The sequence below is a fragment of the Rhinatrema bivittatum genome, chromosome 5 (genome assembly GCF_901001135.1).
Source record: "Rhinatrema bivittatum chromosome 5, aRhiBiv1.1, whole genome shotgun sequence".
In the NCBI taxonomy this organism is placed as follows: domain Eukaryota; kingdom Metazoa; phylum Chordata; class Amphibia; order Gymnophiona; family Rhinatrematidae; genus Rhinatrema; species Rhinatrema bivittatum.
The window spans coordinates 98,874,195-98,889,635 of NC_042619.1; the positions used below are offsets into that span (position 1 = coordinate 98,874,195).

Genomic DNA, 15,441 nt, shown 5'->3' on the forward strand with positions numbered 1-15,441 from the left:
ATTAGCATGGCATCACCACGATGCAGCAGAATAAAGGATGACCCTGTTTGTTACATACTAAATTCTATTAATCTTTTGTATTTTGAAAATACTCATGCAACTGGCAACCAGGATTAATTGCACAGAGACAGAAGTCACTAGCTTTTAATCAAACCCTCTCTTTTCAAAAGGCCCGGCGGCACATATAAAGCCCCAGCACGCGCGTTAGTCCTGGGGCTTGCAAAAAGGGGAGGGAAGGGGTGGGGCATGGGCGGGGTCAGTGGCTCCTGGCACAGCGGCCATTTGCTGCTGTGTCAGAGATCGTGTGCCAGCAATCATCCAGTGCGCGCAACTTGCGCCTGCCCGGAGGCAGGTGCAAAAGGTAAAACAAAATTTTTGAGGGGCATTAGAGTAGGGCTAGAGGGGGGAAAAGGTTAGGTGAAAGGGTGGGAAGATCAGGTTAGGGGGAAGGGAAGTTCCCTCACAGGCCGCTCCAATTTCGGGAATAGGGGAAGGCTGTGCGGCTCGGCGCGCGCAAGGTGCACAATTTTGCACCCCCTTGCGCGCGCCGACCATGGATTTTATAACATGTGCACATGTAGGCCGCGCGCTCATGTTATGAAATCTACCCCAAATGTCTTAATTGGATTCATCCAGAAGGACACATTTTATTTATAAAACTGAAAGCATGCTATGTATGTAGCTTGGCACCATTTTGTTTGCAAAATGCTGCTTTTGAAATGGTAATTATTCCTTCTGTTTTTATTTTCGTGGCCGGCGGGAAGATTGAAGAACAAGTGACTCTTGAACAACTTCGGAAGCTGAAGTCAGCTTTTCAGGTATGGCGCAGGCTTGGTAAATACTCTGTGCAGTCTTCTCGATGGCAATAAAAGGAAATGTGTGAAAATACGGCAGCCTGAGATGGGATGACCAAAGGCCTGCTGACAAGGTACAGCCGGGCTAGCTCACCTTCGAAGCAGAAAGCTGAAGAGCGGCGCCTCCTGACCCCCACCACAGCTCAGCGTTTCCGGGAGATACACTGCTCGCGATTGCCTGCGTTTTACCTTCATCACCATCATGATATTGCGCTCTCTCAATATCCGCTGGTCCCTGTGCCCAACAGGGCCCACTCATGAAGGGCTCCACAGTGACATTAAGCCAGATATACTAAACCTTTTCCCCATAGACACGAAGGACCTGATTCAGCAAGGGGTTCTTCTCCCCACACAGACACAGAATGGGGAGAAAAAAAGAACCTCATGAATCAGGGTCAAAACGGGGAAAAGCCTTTGGTGCATCATCCAGCCATATTTGACGAGGGAGAGAAAAGTGCTCAATTTCCCTTTTTTTGGTTGAAATTTTTTTATTAGCAGCATTGTCATTCGTCAACAGTGATCAATGTGAAATCAGGCAGAGAGTTAGAAATGAATTGCTGTCTTTGATATTTCAGATAGGGCTATAATCGCCTGTACTAAGTAAGAGAATCAAGTTGCAAGAGAAACAAAACTTAAAAACAAGTCTTAGCTGAGAAAAACAGTATTTATATGGTGTATACTGACCAGATTTCATACGCACTCTATTTCCTTCTCCATTTGAGTTTATATAACAAAGTACTGGTGGTTTGACTATAACCTACATTTTGAAAGTTAAGAAGAGCAGATGATCTTCCGTAGTTATTCATACTTTTTATCTATGCTCAGCCATGTGCACACATCTATGCCACCACACATAGTTTGTTTGAAAGTTATCCTCCCTGTTTGGATTTGTTCTCTTAGGATGAGGAGTGTTTTAAGCGTTGTTTCTGTTTAAAACAAGGAGATGGTAGTTTTCAAACCAGCGTATGTGCGCACATTTGCGCACATTCGTCAGCCGGTGCCCAGTGACGCATCCATTTTATAACATACGCGCGCATATTATAAAATAGCCGGGCCGCATGCACATGTGCATGAACTTTAAGTGGGTGGCAAATGCAGCTTCTACCGCGTAAATCGGTGGATTTTAAAAGGGACGTGCGCCAATGCCATTCCCAGTTTTACCAGTTCATCCCTAGTTTGCCCAGTGAGGTCCCCCAAAATCCTCCTAGTTTAATAGTCTTCACTCTCCCAGTTAGCCCCAATCCTTAAAACATTGCAGATCTTCCGAGTTTTCTTTCTTTTTTAACTTACGCATCATCCATAGCAGAAGTGAAGCTGCGCAGCAGGGAGCCTCGGCGCGCACCGGATCTCATCAGTATTTATGCGCACATCTCAGGTTTCTGCCAGAAAATGCCCACGCCCCGCCCCTTTTTGAAAACTTTCGAGATGTGTGCGCTGCGGGAGATACGCGCGTAAAATCTGCTCGGCACGCACGGAGGGAACGGAGGCAGGCTGCGCGGCTCGGCGCGTGTGGGCTGCCCAAAATCGGCAGCCTTGCGCACGCCGATCCTGGATTTTATAAGATACGCGCGGCTACGCGCGTATCTTATAAAATCCAGCGTACTTTTGTTTGCGCCTGGTACGCGAACAAAAGTACGCGATCGCGCGTATAGTGTGAGTTGCTGCTTCCTGACTCCAGCGTTCCTGATCCTGTGTCTGCCTCGACTCTCCAGCCCAGCCTGCCTCATCTCTCCAGCGTGTCCAGCCTCGTCTTATTTAGCTGTTGCCTCCCTGCCTGCCCTGCTGTGTCAGTCCTTCTCCTTGTCTCCTAAGCCTGCCCTCTGATTGACTTCTGGATCTGACCCTAGCCCGGACTTTGACCATTCTTGTTTACTGCCTGCCACCAACCCCTGCCTGGGCATTGGCCCTTCTAGCTTGCCACCTGCCTCTGACCCTAGTCTGGCTGTGGATATTGCGCTTACACCACTTCCATAGAGACTCATGCATAAGATCTGCCGGCCCCCGGAACCCAAGGACTCACCCCAAGGTGAAACGGGTTGGTCTAGGTAATCTTCCTGTCTCATCTCTTCCCTGTGTAGCTCTGCTAGCTGTCAGTGAGGGCCTCCCCCGTTGGCTGAGCCAACCTCCCCACAGCAACAAGGGTCCACGAATCTTATAGTAGCTCTCCAAAAAGCAAATGAGTAATTAAAAATCATTTAAGCAATTAGCTTGAAAGAAAATGTACATCATTAAAAGAAATGTTTTCTTGTATGTCTGATTAGAATTTGGGTCAGAGTATACAAAATTTAAAAAAGGACATCTGTAGATTCTATAAATGCTTTAAGTCAGTGTTTCCCAACCAGCGTACCATTGGTGTGCCATCAAACCTGATCAGGTCTGCCACGAAAAAGCCAATACTGCCTGATGCTTGGGTCCAGACCATCACCTGGGCTCTGCTGTTAGCACCTTGCAACCACAAGAGACACCAGCGGTTACTCTTAAACACGTAGGAATTTTGACTAAAACCCAATAAAATTGTTTATAACAAAAACACGTAGGAACTGCTTTCTGAGAACAGGTGAAATCCTGCATGCCTCTTCTTCCTAGCTGCAGCATGAGCCCTGGAGTGTGGAATTAACGGGCGGCAGGCAGGGCATGGATAGCTGAACTCCACTTTGTACAGCACACATATTGCCTGTAGCACCTCCTCATCTTCCCCACCCTGAGCTGCCTCCTCTGAGTCTTTCCAGCCTCTGTGCTATCCCCAGACTGAATGAGATAAGGCGAGTGTGCACTGAGCATTGGTGGTGAATTATTCTGGCTGCTGGGAGTAGCAGCGGTGTAGGAGCTCCTGCGGCCACATCTGGCAGTCAAGGTAATTAACTGTGCCAGCTGCATACACTACATCAGCTTCTCCTTTATCTTGCACTTGTATATAGAGGGAGCTATAGAGGTCCACCATGATAGGTTTGTATGTGTTTCTGTCCCCTTCTCCTGTTGTTTTAAAATGTGGACGAGAGAATGGTGGGGCTTTCAATGCTCTCATAGCTCTTCTTTTGGCCATATAAGTCTTCTCCATGTCCGCACTGCCTGCTGCACGGAGGCTAAGATGCCATGGAACATTTTTGTTAATGTGGTGTGCCTTGGGCTTGGAAAGGTTGGGAAACACTTCTTTAAGTTTGTACCTGCCACTAAATGATACATTAATGCTCCCCGTCACTTTGTGGCATGGTGTGGAAGGCTTTACATTTCACTTTCTTTTAGTAGACCTAAAACAGACACAAGAAAGGGCTGAATTATGACAGGTTTGAAACCTGTAAGCAGAGTAGCAGCGTCGATCATTGAGGCTTCAACTCCGGCTACTGTCCATACAAAATACCTTCATATGCATTCATAATTCACTCATCTTTAAAAAAAAATCTTATCTAAAGTGGATGGCATATCTCACATTTACTTATTTCATGCTTGGTTCAAAACTGGCTGAGCATTCAGGTTGCAAACTCTTAAGGCAGTTTGTTGGGAAATATAACTTTCAGTAGGAGAATAGGTTTGGAGGGGCATGTGATTTATGAAGGGAGGGGCAGGGGAGGAAGGACAGGGAATTAGAAAGAAGCATAGATTTATTTTTTTTTTAAGTAGCCAGGATGCAGTCCTGGGGATTGAGTAGACGTAGAAATTTCTTTCAGGTTATTGTGGGGAATCACCAGAGAATCTCCTGGCAGATCAAACTCTGTAGCCCTAACTTCTAACCAAGTTTTGAAGTAAATAAATGTAGTTCTGCATAGTAGATGAAATTTTAACAATAAATATAACATTGTCTTTGTCATTGACAGATAAACGATTACCTGTTTTGATTGTTCACATTCTCTCTAGGAGTTTGAAAAAGATGGAGAGAAGTCAGTTGACGTTGAGAAATTTCAGTGGATAGTGAAGAAATGCACAGGGCTACGAGGCATTGTAAGTGAAAACAGCTTTGTCAGGGCATGAGAAACATGTTCACTAGACCAAGTGACCTATAAAATCGTTCATCTCAGACATTTTTATAGTTTTCTACTCAGGACTTTGTAATAGAATTGTAATCACGTCCCCGCTGTTTAGCTCTTCACTGGCTGTTAAAGGGTTTGGCTCTGCCATAGCTCCTCTTGGCCTCTTCTCTGGAATTTAAGCAATTCAGTCTGGCTGTCGCATTTCAAGTTTGAACATTAATTTGAATATATAAGTAAATGACATCTAGGAGTAATCAGCCTACTGTAGGGGGTGCTTCTCCCAGGTCGAGACTGGAAAGGAGGCCAAAGTGAATGCTTGTTTGTTTATTTATTTAGTTATTTATTTGGGCGTTTTTTAAATACCATCATTCCTAAAGATCACAATGATTTACATTATTAGGGTTCATATTCATGGGCAACAATCATATGCTTTGAGTTAATGTTCACTCTTTGAATTCAATAACATTGTTCAGGAAGGCTGGTGCTTATAGAAGCATTACTGTTCACATTTGGCATAGGGGGCTGCGCAGGATGTCAAATAGTGACAAATTAGGCAATAATGAGCATATCACAAAGCGTTTCGAGCCTGTCCTGCTCTGTCGAGCCTGCCCAGCTCCGAACTGTGGAATGCATTTATTGCCTCAGTCTTATTATCCCTTTGTGGACATATAGGGGTACATTTTAAAAACCAGCGCACGCGTACTTTTGTTCGCACACCAGGCATGAACAAAAGTACGCCGGATTTTATAAGATACGCGCGTAGCCGCACGTATCTTATAAAATCCGGGGTCGGCGTGCAAGGGGGTGCGCATTTGTGCAACTTGCGTGCGCCGAGCCCTGCACGCGCTGCCCATTCCCTCCGAGGCCGCTCCGAAATCGGAGCGGCCTCGGAGGGAACTTTCCTTCCACCCCCCCCTACCTTTATCGCACAAGTTACGCCTGCGCCGATGTCCCACTTCTGCGCCATCACCCGACCCGGGGGCTGTTCCGGAGGCCTCGGTCACGCCCCCCAGAACGCCCCGAACGTCACGCCGCCCCCGACACGCCCCCGGACACACCCCCCTAGCAAAGCCCCGGGACTTACGCGCATCCCGGGGCTTGCGCACGCCGCCGAGCCTATGCGGGTTACGCGAACAAATCTACGCCCGCACATAACTTTAAAAATCTACCCCATAATGTTTTACATTGTATCCGCTTTTCGATGGGTAACCAGTGTAAGTTCATTAATACTGAGGTGATATGGTCTTGTTTGCATGATCGTGTTAATACTCTTGCTGCAGAGTTTTGAAATATTTCCAGGGGTCTGATTGTGGAGCACAGTAAACCAAGAAGCAAAGAATTACAGTAACCAGTACCGGTAAAAACGAGAGCTTGTAATACTCTTCTAAAATCGTTTAAGTTTAGTTTGAGAACTTGGAGTTTGAAACTCTAAAGGGATAGACTCAGGAGCAACATCACAAAATATTTCTTCACAGAAACAATCGCATGAAACAATCACGCAGTGAAGGTGATAGAGGCAAAAACAATAACAATTTAAGAAAACACCAGACAAGTACAGAGGCTCATTAATTGAAAAAAAAGTGAGGAAGAAGTCCGAGATTAATTGGTGTCTGTGGCATTGCAGCAAGAAGTAAATAGGGCAGACAAGATAGTCCCTTATATATTATTACAGTTCTTGTTTCTGTGTTTTTACAATCATGAAGAGTGGCAGTAAAAGTTGCATGTGCATAAACACCCTCAGCAGAGATATTAAACAGCATCTCCAATTGTTTGGAAATTTAACAGTTGAACGTTGGCAATTGTAACTGCAGCTAGCATGCAAGGATAGCATGCATTCAGTTTTCAGCCTACAATTACACTAGAATAAGTGCTTAGTAACCCAGGTTGAAAATTGTCCACCCTATAACACTGTATTAATTTCAAATAAAATTGAATAAACTTGAAAGTACTGCTGTATGCTCCAAGTACAGATGCAAACTAAGGAGTACATTTGTCAGTTTGCACCAACACCTCATTAATCTCGATGGGGCCTACTGATCAAGAATGTGCATTAATGCACATTAGGGGTATAGATCAATTTATGCTGTTTTCAAAAGGTTGAGATATAGTTTTTAGGTGCTTTTTTCTAGTGAAAATGAAAAATAAAACTTGTTCAAAAGATATGTAAATGTAGCAGAGTATTTGAGTATATTATGTGATGTGCAACTATTCATTACAAAAAATATTTCTCCACAAACACTTTAAATTCTCTTACTAACCTATGGGCCGATACAGTAATAAACGCGGGAGAGCAGGTGAAACAGTAAAAAAAAGTTATTTAAATTAGGCCCAGCGGTAAAAAGAGGCGCTAGGGACACTAGCTTGCCCCTAGCGCCTCTTTTCGGACAGGAGCAGCGGCCGTCAGCAGGTTTGACAGCAGACGCTCAATTTTGCCGGTGTCGGTTCTTGAGCCCGCTGACAGCCACGGGTTCGGAAACCGGACGCCAGCAAAATTGAGCGTCCAGTTTTCAACCCACGGGCCTATTTCAAATTTATTTATTTATTTATTTATTTATTTATTTATTTTACTTTTTTAAACTTTCGGGACCTCTGACTTAATATCGCCACTTTCCCAGTGCCCGGAGAAATTGACGCCTACCTTTTGGGTAGGCGCTAATTTCTGAAAGTAAAATGTGCGGCTTGGCTGCACATTTTACTTACTGAATCTCACGGGAATACCTAATAGCACCCACAACATGCATTTGCATGTTGTGGGTGCTATTAGGTTCGGGGGAGTTGGACGCGCGTTTTGGACGTGCTATTACCCCTTACTGAATAAGGGGTAAAGCTAGCGTGTCGAAAACGCGCGTCCAAATGCCGGCTAACAGTGCTCTCCATTGGAGCGCACTGTACTGTATCGGCCTTCTACTCGTTAGTAAAGGACCTTCATTTGCGTGGTCAAAAATATCCACCTGTTTCAGGATATATACCTTAAAAAATCCACGAGGTGTTTTATCATAGATCTTCTGTATGTCTTGTGAACAATTTTTTTAATTGTAATTAAAAATTCACAGTATATCATATAATAGCCTCCAAACACTTAACATATACACTATGTTCTGTGATCAGTACCCCGATACTGGTCCATGTTTCAAAATTCCTCTGCTTTCTGATTCAGGGAGAAATATTTGAAAGCATTGTGTTCACATACTGAGAAAGAAACAAACACAGTGAATTTAAAACTTCGTTGGTGGCAAAACTTCCAATCACAGACCATTATGTATCTATACTCAGTTGATTAGAATTTCTCAAGTTGTTAACGGCACCTAATGATTCATTTCAACAGAGAGTACCATTCAGCTTCAAAGATAATTCCATTTGGAGTAATTGAATTTAATTTAAAAATCCAAAATTGCTCTCTCAAATTCAGACACGCTTCCCTGTCTCCCCTGTGCCACAACTCGCATACTTGCTCAGTTACTGTCCATCTTACATCATCATAGTATGCCTGTAATCGATGCAGTGTTGTACCATTGGAGTGGATGCCTTCCTAGATACAATTCAACTACAGTGCTCATTCAAACGAATTTTAATGGCTTTGTCCATGCAGCCACAGATGTCATGACCACATTGTTCACCCTGTACATCCTTAGCGTCCAGAGGCGCAGCATCTGATAAAACTGCTCGAACGATGAAATTCTTGATGTTACATGGTCTATAAGGCAGCCTTTTTAAATTGATCAAGTTAAATGTACACTTAGATATTCTTTGCTATCAGCATCAGTGGCCATTATCATTTTTAAACATTTGCACATTTTGGCGCTACATGTGGCCTTTAAAGAGACCAAATCCAATAAAAAGGGAGACAAACTGGTTGCAAAATGTCAATGCAAGCACACTGTACTTTTAACTTTAAATTTTAAATCACTTGTTTAGTTTGGAGGAACAAACTTCAGATGCACATTATAGACAACACATGCCTTTGATGTGAAAGGCAAAAGCTGACCACTGCTATGTTTGAGATAAGTTGAGAGGAAGTTCCTCCTTTTAAAACAAGTTTTTCTAGCGATTTTAATAGTTTGGGGATTATCACAAGTCTAATTCACAAGGCAAAGACATTTTCCATAATGTAAAAATTTACAAAAAAATAATATAAAAATGAACATTTTCAGCTAGATTTTCAGAGGCCTACGCGCGTAAATCTAGGGGTTTATGCGCGTGGCCGGGCCTTGTGCACTGCGGGTGAATTTTCAAAAGAGGCCCGGCCACGCGCATAAACCCCAGTAGGCACACAATTGCTGGGTCTCTTCAAAGGGGTGGACCTGGGGGCGAGGTCTGGGCAGGGAGGGGTGGAGCTGGGGTGGTGAGATCAGCGCAATTGAATGCTGTCCTGAAGACTCGTGTGCCAACAGCCGGCTGGCGCGTGGAACTTCAGCCTGGGGACCTGAAGTGAGTTGTAAAACAAAAAAAAAAAAGTAAGGTTTAGGGGGTGGGGAGGAGGAGAGGAGAGGGGACAAGGGAGGGAGTTTAGGCAGGGGGATAGGGACGTTCCCTCCCAGTCCACTCCTTAATTGGAGCGGACTGGGAGGGAACTCAGGGAGGCCCGATTGTGTTGCTGCGTGTACTTTTACAAATTTAGATCCCCCTGGTGCGGCCCACAGACTTTATAACATGTGCCAGCGCACGCATGTTATAAAATCGGCACATTCATGTGTGTGCATGCGCACACATTATAAAATCTATCCCTTAATGGTAATCTTTAAGATCAGAAAGGAGGTTTTCTTTTTTTTTTTTACTAATTATGGTACTTGTGTCTTTCACATCAAAGGCATGTGTTGCCTAGAATGTGCATCTGACGTTTTTTCCTCCAAACTAATTCTGGGTGCAATTTTTTTCTTTTGTTTGCCTTTAAAGAGAGACCATGTTTTGCACATACAAGAGGCTGTAACATCAGTGATTCCATCATTTGAGCAGTTTTATCAGATGCTGCGCCTCCAGATACTAAGGGGCAGATTTTTAAAAAGTACGCGCGCGCGTACTTTTGTTCGCGCACCCGGTGCAAACAAGAGTACACCGGATTTTAATAGATACACTTAAAATCCGGGGTCGGCGCGCGCAAGGCCTCTGGCACCCCCCACCTTCCCTTTCCTTCCCCTAACTAACCCGCCCCCTGCACCCAGCCCTAACTATTTCCCCCCCCCCCAGCTTTATTCCAAAAGTTATGCCTGCCCGAGGCAGGCGTAACTTGCGCACACGGGCCGGCTGCCGGCCCGTGCGCGCGCCATGTTCCAATCTGGGGGCTGCTCCGGATGCCACGGCCACACCCCCGGAATGCCCACGATGACGCGCCGGCCGTGACACGCCCCCGACACGCCTCCCCAGGAAAGCCCCGGGACTTATGCACGTCCCAGGGCTTGCGTGCGCCGCCGAGCCTATTCAACATAGGCTCGGCGCGCGCAGGGGGAGCTTGGGGCAGATTTTCGGGGGGTACGCGCCTTTCCCTTTGAAAATCTGCCCCTAAGAATGTATAGGGTGAAAAATGTGGTCATGATATCCATGGCCACTGCTCCCATTGTGCACAAGCTGTCACAGAAGGATTGTGGAACCTCCCAATATGGGGCAATCTTTTATTTTGACGAGTGACACAAATTGCAGTTCTACATGGGTGGTGTACATTATTTTTTTGCCTATGCAATCTGCTATATGTGGGCCACATGAAAATTCACTTGAATGAGCACAGGAGTTAAATTTACAGCTAGGAAGGCATCCACTCCAATGGTACAATATTGCATCTATTAAAGACGTACTTTGGATGATCTAAGATGGACAGTAACAAGAAGGTATGCGAGTTGTGGCACTAAGGCGATGGGGACACGTGACTGAATTTATGAGAGCAGTTTGGGATTTTTAAATTAAATTCAGTAACTCCAAACAGAATTAACATTGAAGTTGAATGGTACTCTCTGTTGAAATTAATTATTTTGTGATGTTAACAACTCTAGAGATTCTAACCAACTGAGAACAGATAGGTAATGATCCGTGATTGGTAGTTTTGCCACCAGCGGGATTTTAAATTGTTTGTTTGTTTTCTTTCTCAGATGCTGTATGTGAACCCAGTGCTTTCAAATACCTGCCCCTGAAGCAGAAACTAGAGGAATTTCATAATATGGACCCATGGCAGGATTTTGACCAGAGACTATGTAAGTTAAATGCTTGGAGGTTATTATATGATACATTGTGAATTTTTAAGTGCAATTAAAAAATTATTTTCAAGAAATATAGAGGATCTATGATTAGACAACTCGTGGATTTTTGAAAATATATTTCCTGAACTAGGTGGATATTTTTGACCATGCAAATGAAAGTCTTTTGCTAACAAGTGGGTTAGTAAGAGAGTGTATTGATACAGTGTTTAAAATTTTTGTGGAGAAATCTTTTTTGTATTGGTTATTTGTCTGTTTCTTTAGGACATGACTGCTTTGTTGTTGGTATGATTATTCATCACATAAACTAAAAATAACCTCACAATTAACTGGAATCCCAGATTCATTTTCCTCATATTTTCCAGTTGTGTTGGGGGACAGGGGAGAAGGGAAGGAGTCAGGAAGGGTAAGCATTATTTTGTGAGAAGTAATGCATTCTTTTTTGTTTTATAACACTGGCTGTATATTTTTTTTTCATTCCAGAATAATGAAGAAATAGAAAAACTTTTCATGAAGATAGACTATGCTGCAAGTGGCAAGATTCAGTGGGTAAGCTGTGTGCCAGCCCTTTGTCTCAGGCCATAGTGCTGTCCTTCAGGGCTGGCTGGGCCTGGGATTGCCATGGAGGTAGTGAGTTCAGGCCTGAGCATAGAGGGAAGACGCAGGCCCTCGCTATGGCAGCGGCCTCTACCGGCTAAGGATTGATATTGAGGAAGTGCCTCTCCAGGCCTCACGCTTTCCAGAGCTGCCTAGACATGACATCTGGGAAGGGAGGAGGAGGGGCAGGTTCCAAAGATGGAGGATAAAAAAAAAAGGGAAGACATATTTATAGGGAGGCAAAAAAAAAAAGTCAGCTTTTAAAATCAGTGAAGTCTTCAAGTCGGTAAGAGTAATAGTGCATAGAATGACTATACGGTTTAACATGCATCATAAGACGTTTTGGATACACTGTATGCAGCCTTAACTTATAATATTTTAACCAAATTTGGCATTTTTTAATACAGATTTTATTGGCACTAAAGGTTTATACATTATTTAAGAAGTATTGCATTAATATTTTTGCATTGATATCTGTTGCATGACATATGACATTTATATTAGCTAGTACATGGTATTTGAGACAAATAAGGTTAGGAATTATCCCACTTCCTACCGAAGAGTCAAATTTAGCTTCAGATAAAATCATGTCTGTTATAGCATTAAGTTGTAGGAACTAAGGGTCAGATTTACATTTGGGAAAATAAAGTGCTAAAAGCCTGCAAGTCAGTTGGTTTGCACAGTTTTGAAACACTGCATCTCTCATGCAAGGATTTAATTATCTGCAACTTCTGCCATGGAAAAAAATTCCATATCAAAAAATTGTGGGACAAGCCCTGCAGGAATTTTGCCCGATCCTTAAATACAACACTTTAGGGCAAAACTCTGCTCATATGTTGCTTCTTAGCAGTTTTGCTTTACAAAATTATTTCTGTGGAAGTTCTTCCCCTGGCTGAGGTTGTCTATAATGAAGTAGGTGCTTGAAACTTTAATCTGGTCTTAAGAGGTCTATTTTATAGTTCACCCTTGCCCTCAGGTGTAAATCAGATATTTTCCCATGATGCTCAATGGACAAAAATTCAAAGCAAAAATACATGTTCTGCAGTGCTTCAGTAACTTAGCATATTTAAAAGATCTTTTTAAAATTTAGCTCATTCAAAAGCTGTAATTTTGGTATTTGTTTTCCCTGTGCACTGTGAAGCACTGCTGCCCTCTGACGCCTCCTTGAGAAAGCTGCACCTGCTGGAGAGCTGTGCAGCTCCCTGCTAGACTCAAGAAGTACATGCAACACTGCTGGGAAGGGAACAGAGCTCCTGGCACCTCTGAAATATGACAAAGATAAAAGTTCAGTCCTACCTCTGAGGGTGAAGCATGTCTGCACCTGCAGAGATCACTTCATCTTTTCTGTTAACAGAGATCCTGCATGCCTTTACAGCAACATGATATTTTTGGAAGATTCCATCTGTAGCTGAAAAAAGTAAACAAGACAAATATAACCCACTTCCCTGTTCCACCACATTTTCTGCTTTGCATTTTATTTCATTCCTGAGGGGACATTAATATGTAAAGATATTGAAATCATCTCCCACCACTGGAAGATGGGAGTCGGGATACTGCTACAGGAATCCTTTCAAAATCAGAGAACTGGTTAGGCACCACGCTGCTGTTAAAAAAAAACCTGTAGTATAAACTACTGAAAGAAAAAGAACTTGGAGAAAGAGATTTTGAAAAATGAGGGTTGCATCTGTAAGAAATCACATACGTGTTGTTTCCTCCAGAGAGTGCAAAAATATTGAATATGGACTATACTAGGACAAAAAAGAAAGGGGTTTTAGGGAGGGCTAACATCCAAAATGGAAGAGCAATAGATCCAGGAAACAAGCAAGTTAATATTTTGCAGAATCTATCTAGCTAACACCGTCACTTTAAGATCTTGACAGCAGATGTGATGCAGGTCTCTTCTCTCCTAGGATGAGTTCTGCACATACATGCAGCTGGAGTATGCAGAACTGGAGGACTTTTCCGCCCGGCTGAAAGAGGTCGCCTTTGTTTTGCCTGCTGTCGTACGAGAAATTTCTCACGGTGACCCCATCCTGCGGGTTCTTTCCACACCTGAGAGCACACTGGTACTTATTAGAGAGGACAGCACCATCTATTTCTGGTCTCCACAGCTGCAGCTGAAGCGAAGCAAAATGGTTTTTGTAGGTGAACTTTAGCCCATATTTTGCTTTCCTGTTAAAGAGAGGTGTAAGGTTGGATTTACAATGTGCAATGCATTTTATGTCCTGAGATATTAGCTTTTACTTTGGGATGGCCCGAGCAGTTTCATCATTTGCCATTTCCAAGTATTGTCCCCTTCACATTAGGGTTGCCAGCTGGCTCCATTTATTTTTATCAGAACATACTCCTCCTATGCTGATTCTGCCCTACTGCACATATGGACTTGCAGTGCTGCTTCTCACGGGGAGGTCAGAACTACAAGGTCCATGCAGGCAATGGGATAAAACCAGGACTGGATTAGTTTGTCTTGCAAACATGGAGCCAGTTGGCAACCCTAATTGGAGCCCTCAAACGTCAATATATTTGCTTCTCATGACTAGCATAATAGGCAGAACAGTTGCCATTCTATTCTATAGGCAGTTTTTTAATACCCACAAATCTCCATGTATATATATTCTTTTTACAAACAGTTGTAGTAGGGCTTGATTTCAGTACTTTTTGTTAACAAACACAATGCAGGATTCTCTTGGTTTTGGTCACGTTTATGGAATTTGTTTAATATCCAGCATGCTTGTGCAATAACTATACTGTGTTCCATCTGATGCTGTCATCCTGCCATAAAATCAAGAAATGATCAGATCTCTTCAGTGCAATGTCAAATCATCAAGCAGCAGTAGAAAGAACCTTGTTCCTGTTCCCTCCATGGACCACGAGTCCGGGAAACAACTAGAAGCACTCACTTTATTCACAAAAAGGCACATCAGCAAAGCTCTCAAGCGGGTTCTAAATTAGGATAAATTCAGCACCTTTACGCGCTCTTAAAACTCAGGCTCCCAGGTCCCAGGAAGCTAACCAGGTAGCAGTCAGTGGTAGAGGGGAATCTTGAATGCATGCTCCAGAACTTCTCCTGAATCACGTGCCATCTTAGGGCCTTTTCTATGATGGTAACTTTTAAACAGGTGCGCGGCTGCATATGTGTGCGCGTTCGGCCCGCACCCAGGGACGCGGCCATTTTATAACATACATGTCTATATGCACGCATGTTGTAAAATAAGTCTGACCACGCATACTTGTACACGCAATTTTAAGTGGACGCGTGCTTAGGTGCACAAATCCCACTTCTACCATGTAAGTGAGGGAATTTTAAAAGAAATGCACACTACAGCCATTACCAGTTTTACCAATTCGTTCCTAGTTAACCTGGGTAATGGACAGGATTTCCAAACCCCTCTAGCTTAATAGCCTCCCTTCTTCTCTGCTAGCCCCGACCCTTAAAACCTTGCTGATCTGTCTTTTTGTCTTTATTTTATTACTTGCACATCATCCATAGCAGAGGTAAAGATACGCGGCCGGGGACCCGGTGCGTGACTGTATACATTAAGTATTCACGCGCTAATTTCAGTGTGAAATCCAGGAATGCCCGTGCCCAGCCCAGATCTCAACCATGCTCGGCCCAGACCACACCCCTTCATGCCCCTTTTTTGGAACTTTTTACTTGTGTGAGTAGCAGCAAGTACGTGTGCACTCGGGCGGCTTTTAAAATCCATTTGGCGTGCGCCAGCCCAATTTGTGTGCATATGTCCCGATTTTGGCACATGCCAGGTTTTTAAAATTCACCTTTATGTCCGCTGTTACCTTATGACTGAGCTGGTTACTCATGTTACTGCATGTATTACTTACTGA

At 43.7% G+C, this 15,441-nt stretch overlaps 1 protein-coding gene across 3 annotated transcripts in view; it reads left to right on the plus strand.

Annotated features, from left to right (window-relative positions):
- The window catches only part of LOC115092110 (WD repeat-containing protein 64-like), a 131,492-nt gene that overhangs the window by 12,258 nt on the left and 103,793 nt on the right, over positions 1 to 15,441 (plus strand). The window contains exons 1-5 of one of the 3 annotated variants that reach the window (XM_029602649.1): positions 767 to 818; positions 4,707 to 4,790; positions 10,897 to 10,998; positions 11,485 to 11,550; positions 13,509 to 13,739. In XM_029602649.1, coding sequence (XP_029458509.1) covers positions 11,512 to 11,550; positions 13,509 to 13,739 — 270 coding nt within the window. In that variant the 5' untranslated portion in view covers positions 767 to 818; positions 4,707 to 4,790; positions 10,897 to 10,998; positions 11,485 to 11,511. Of the gene's footprint in view, positions 1 to 764; positions 819 to 4,706; positions 4,791 to 10,896; positions 10,999 to 11,484; positions 11,551 to 13,508; positions 13,740 to 15,441 lie in introns of those variants that run through there. The other 2 variants (XM_029602647.1, XM_029602648.1) reach the window with 2 other exon arrangements.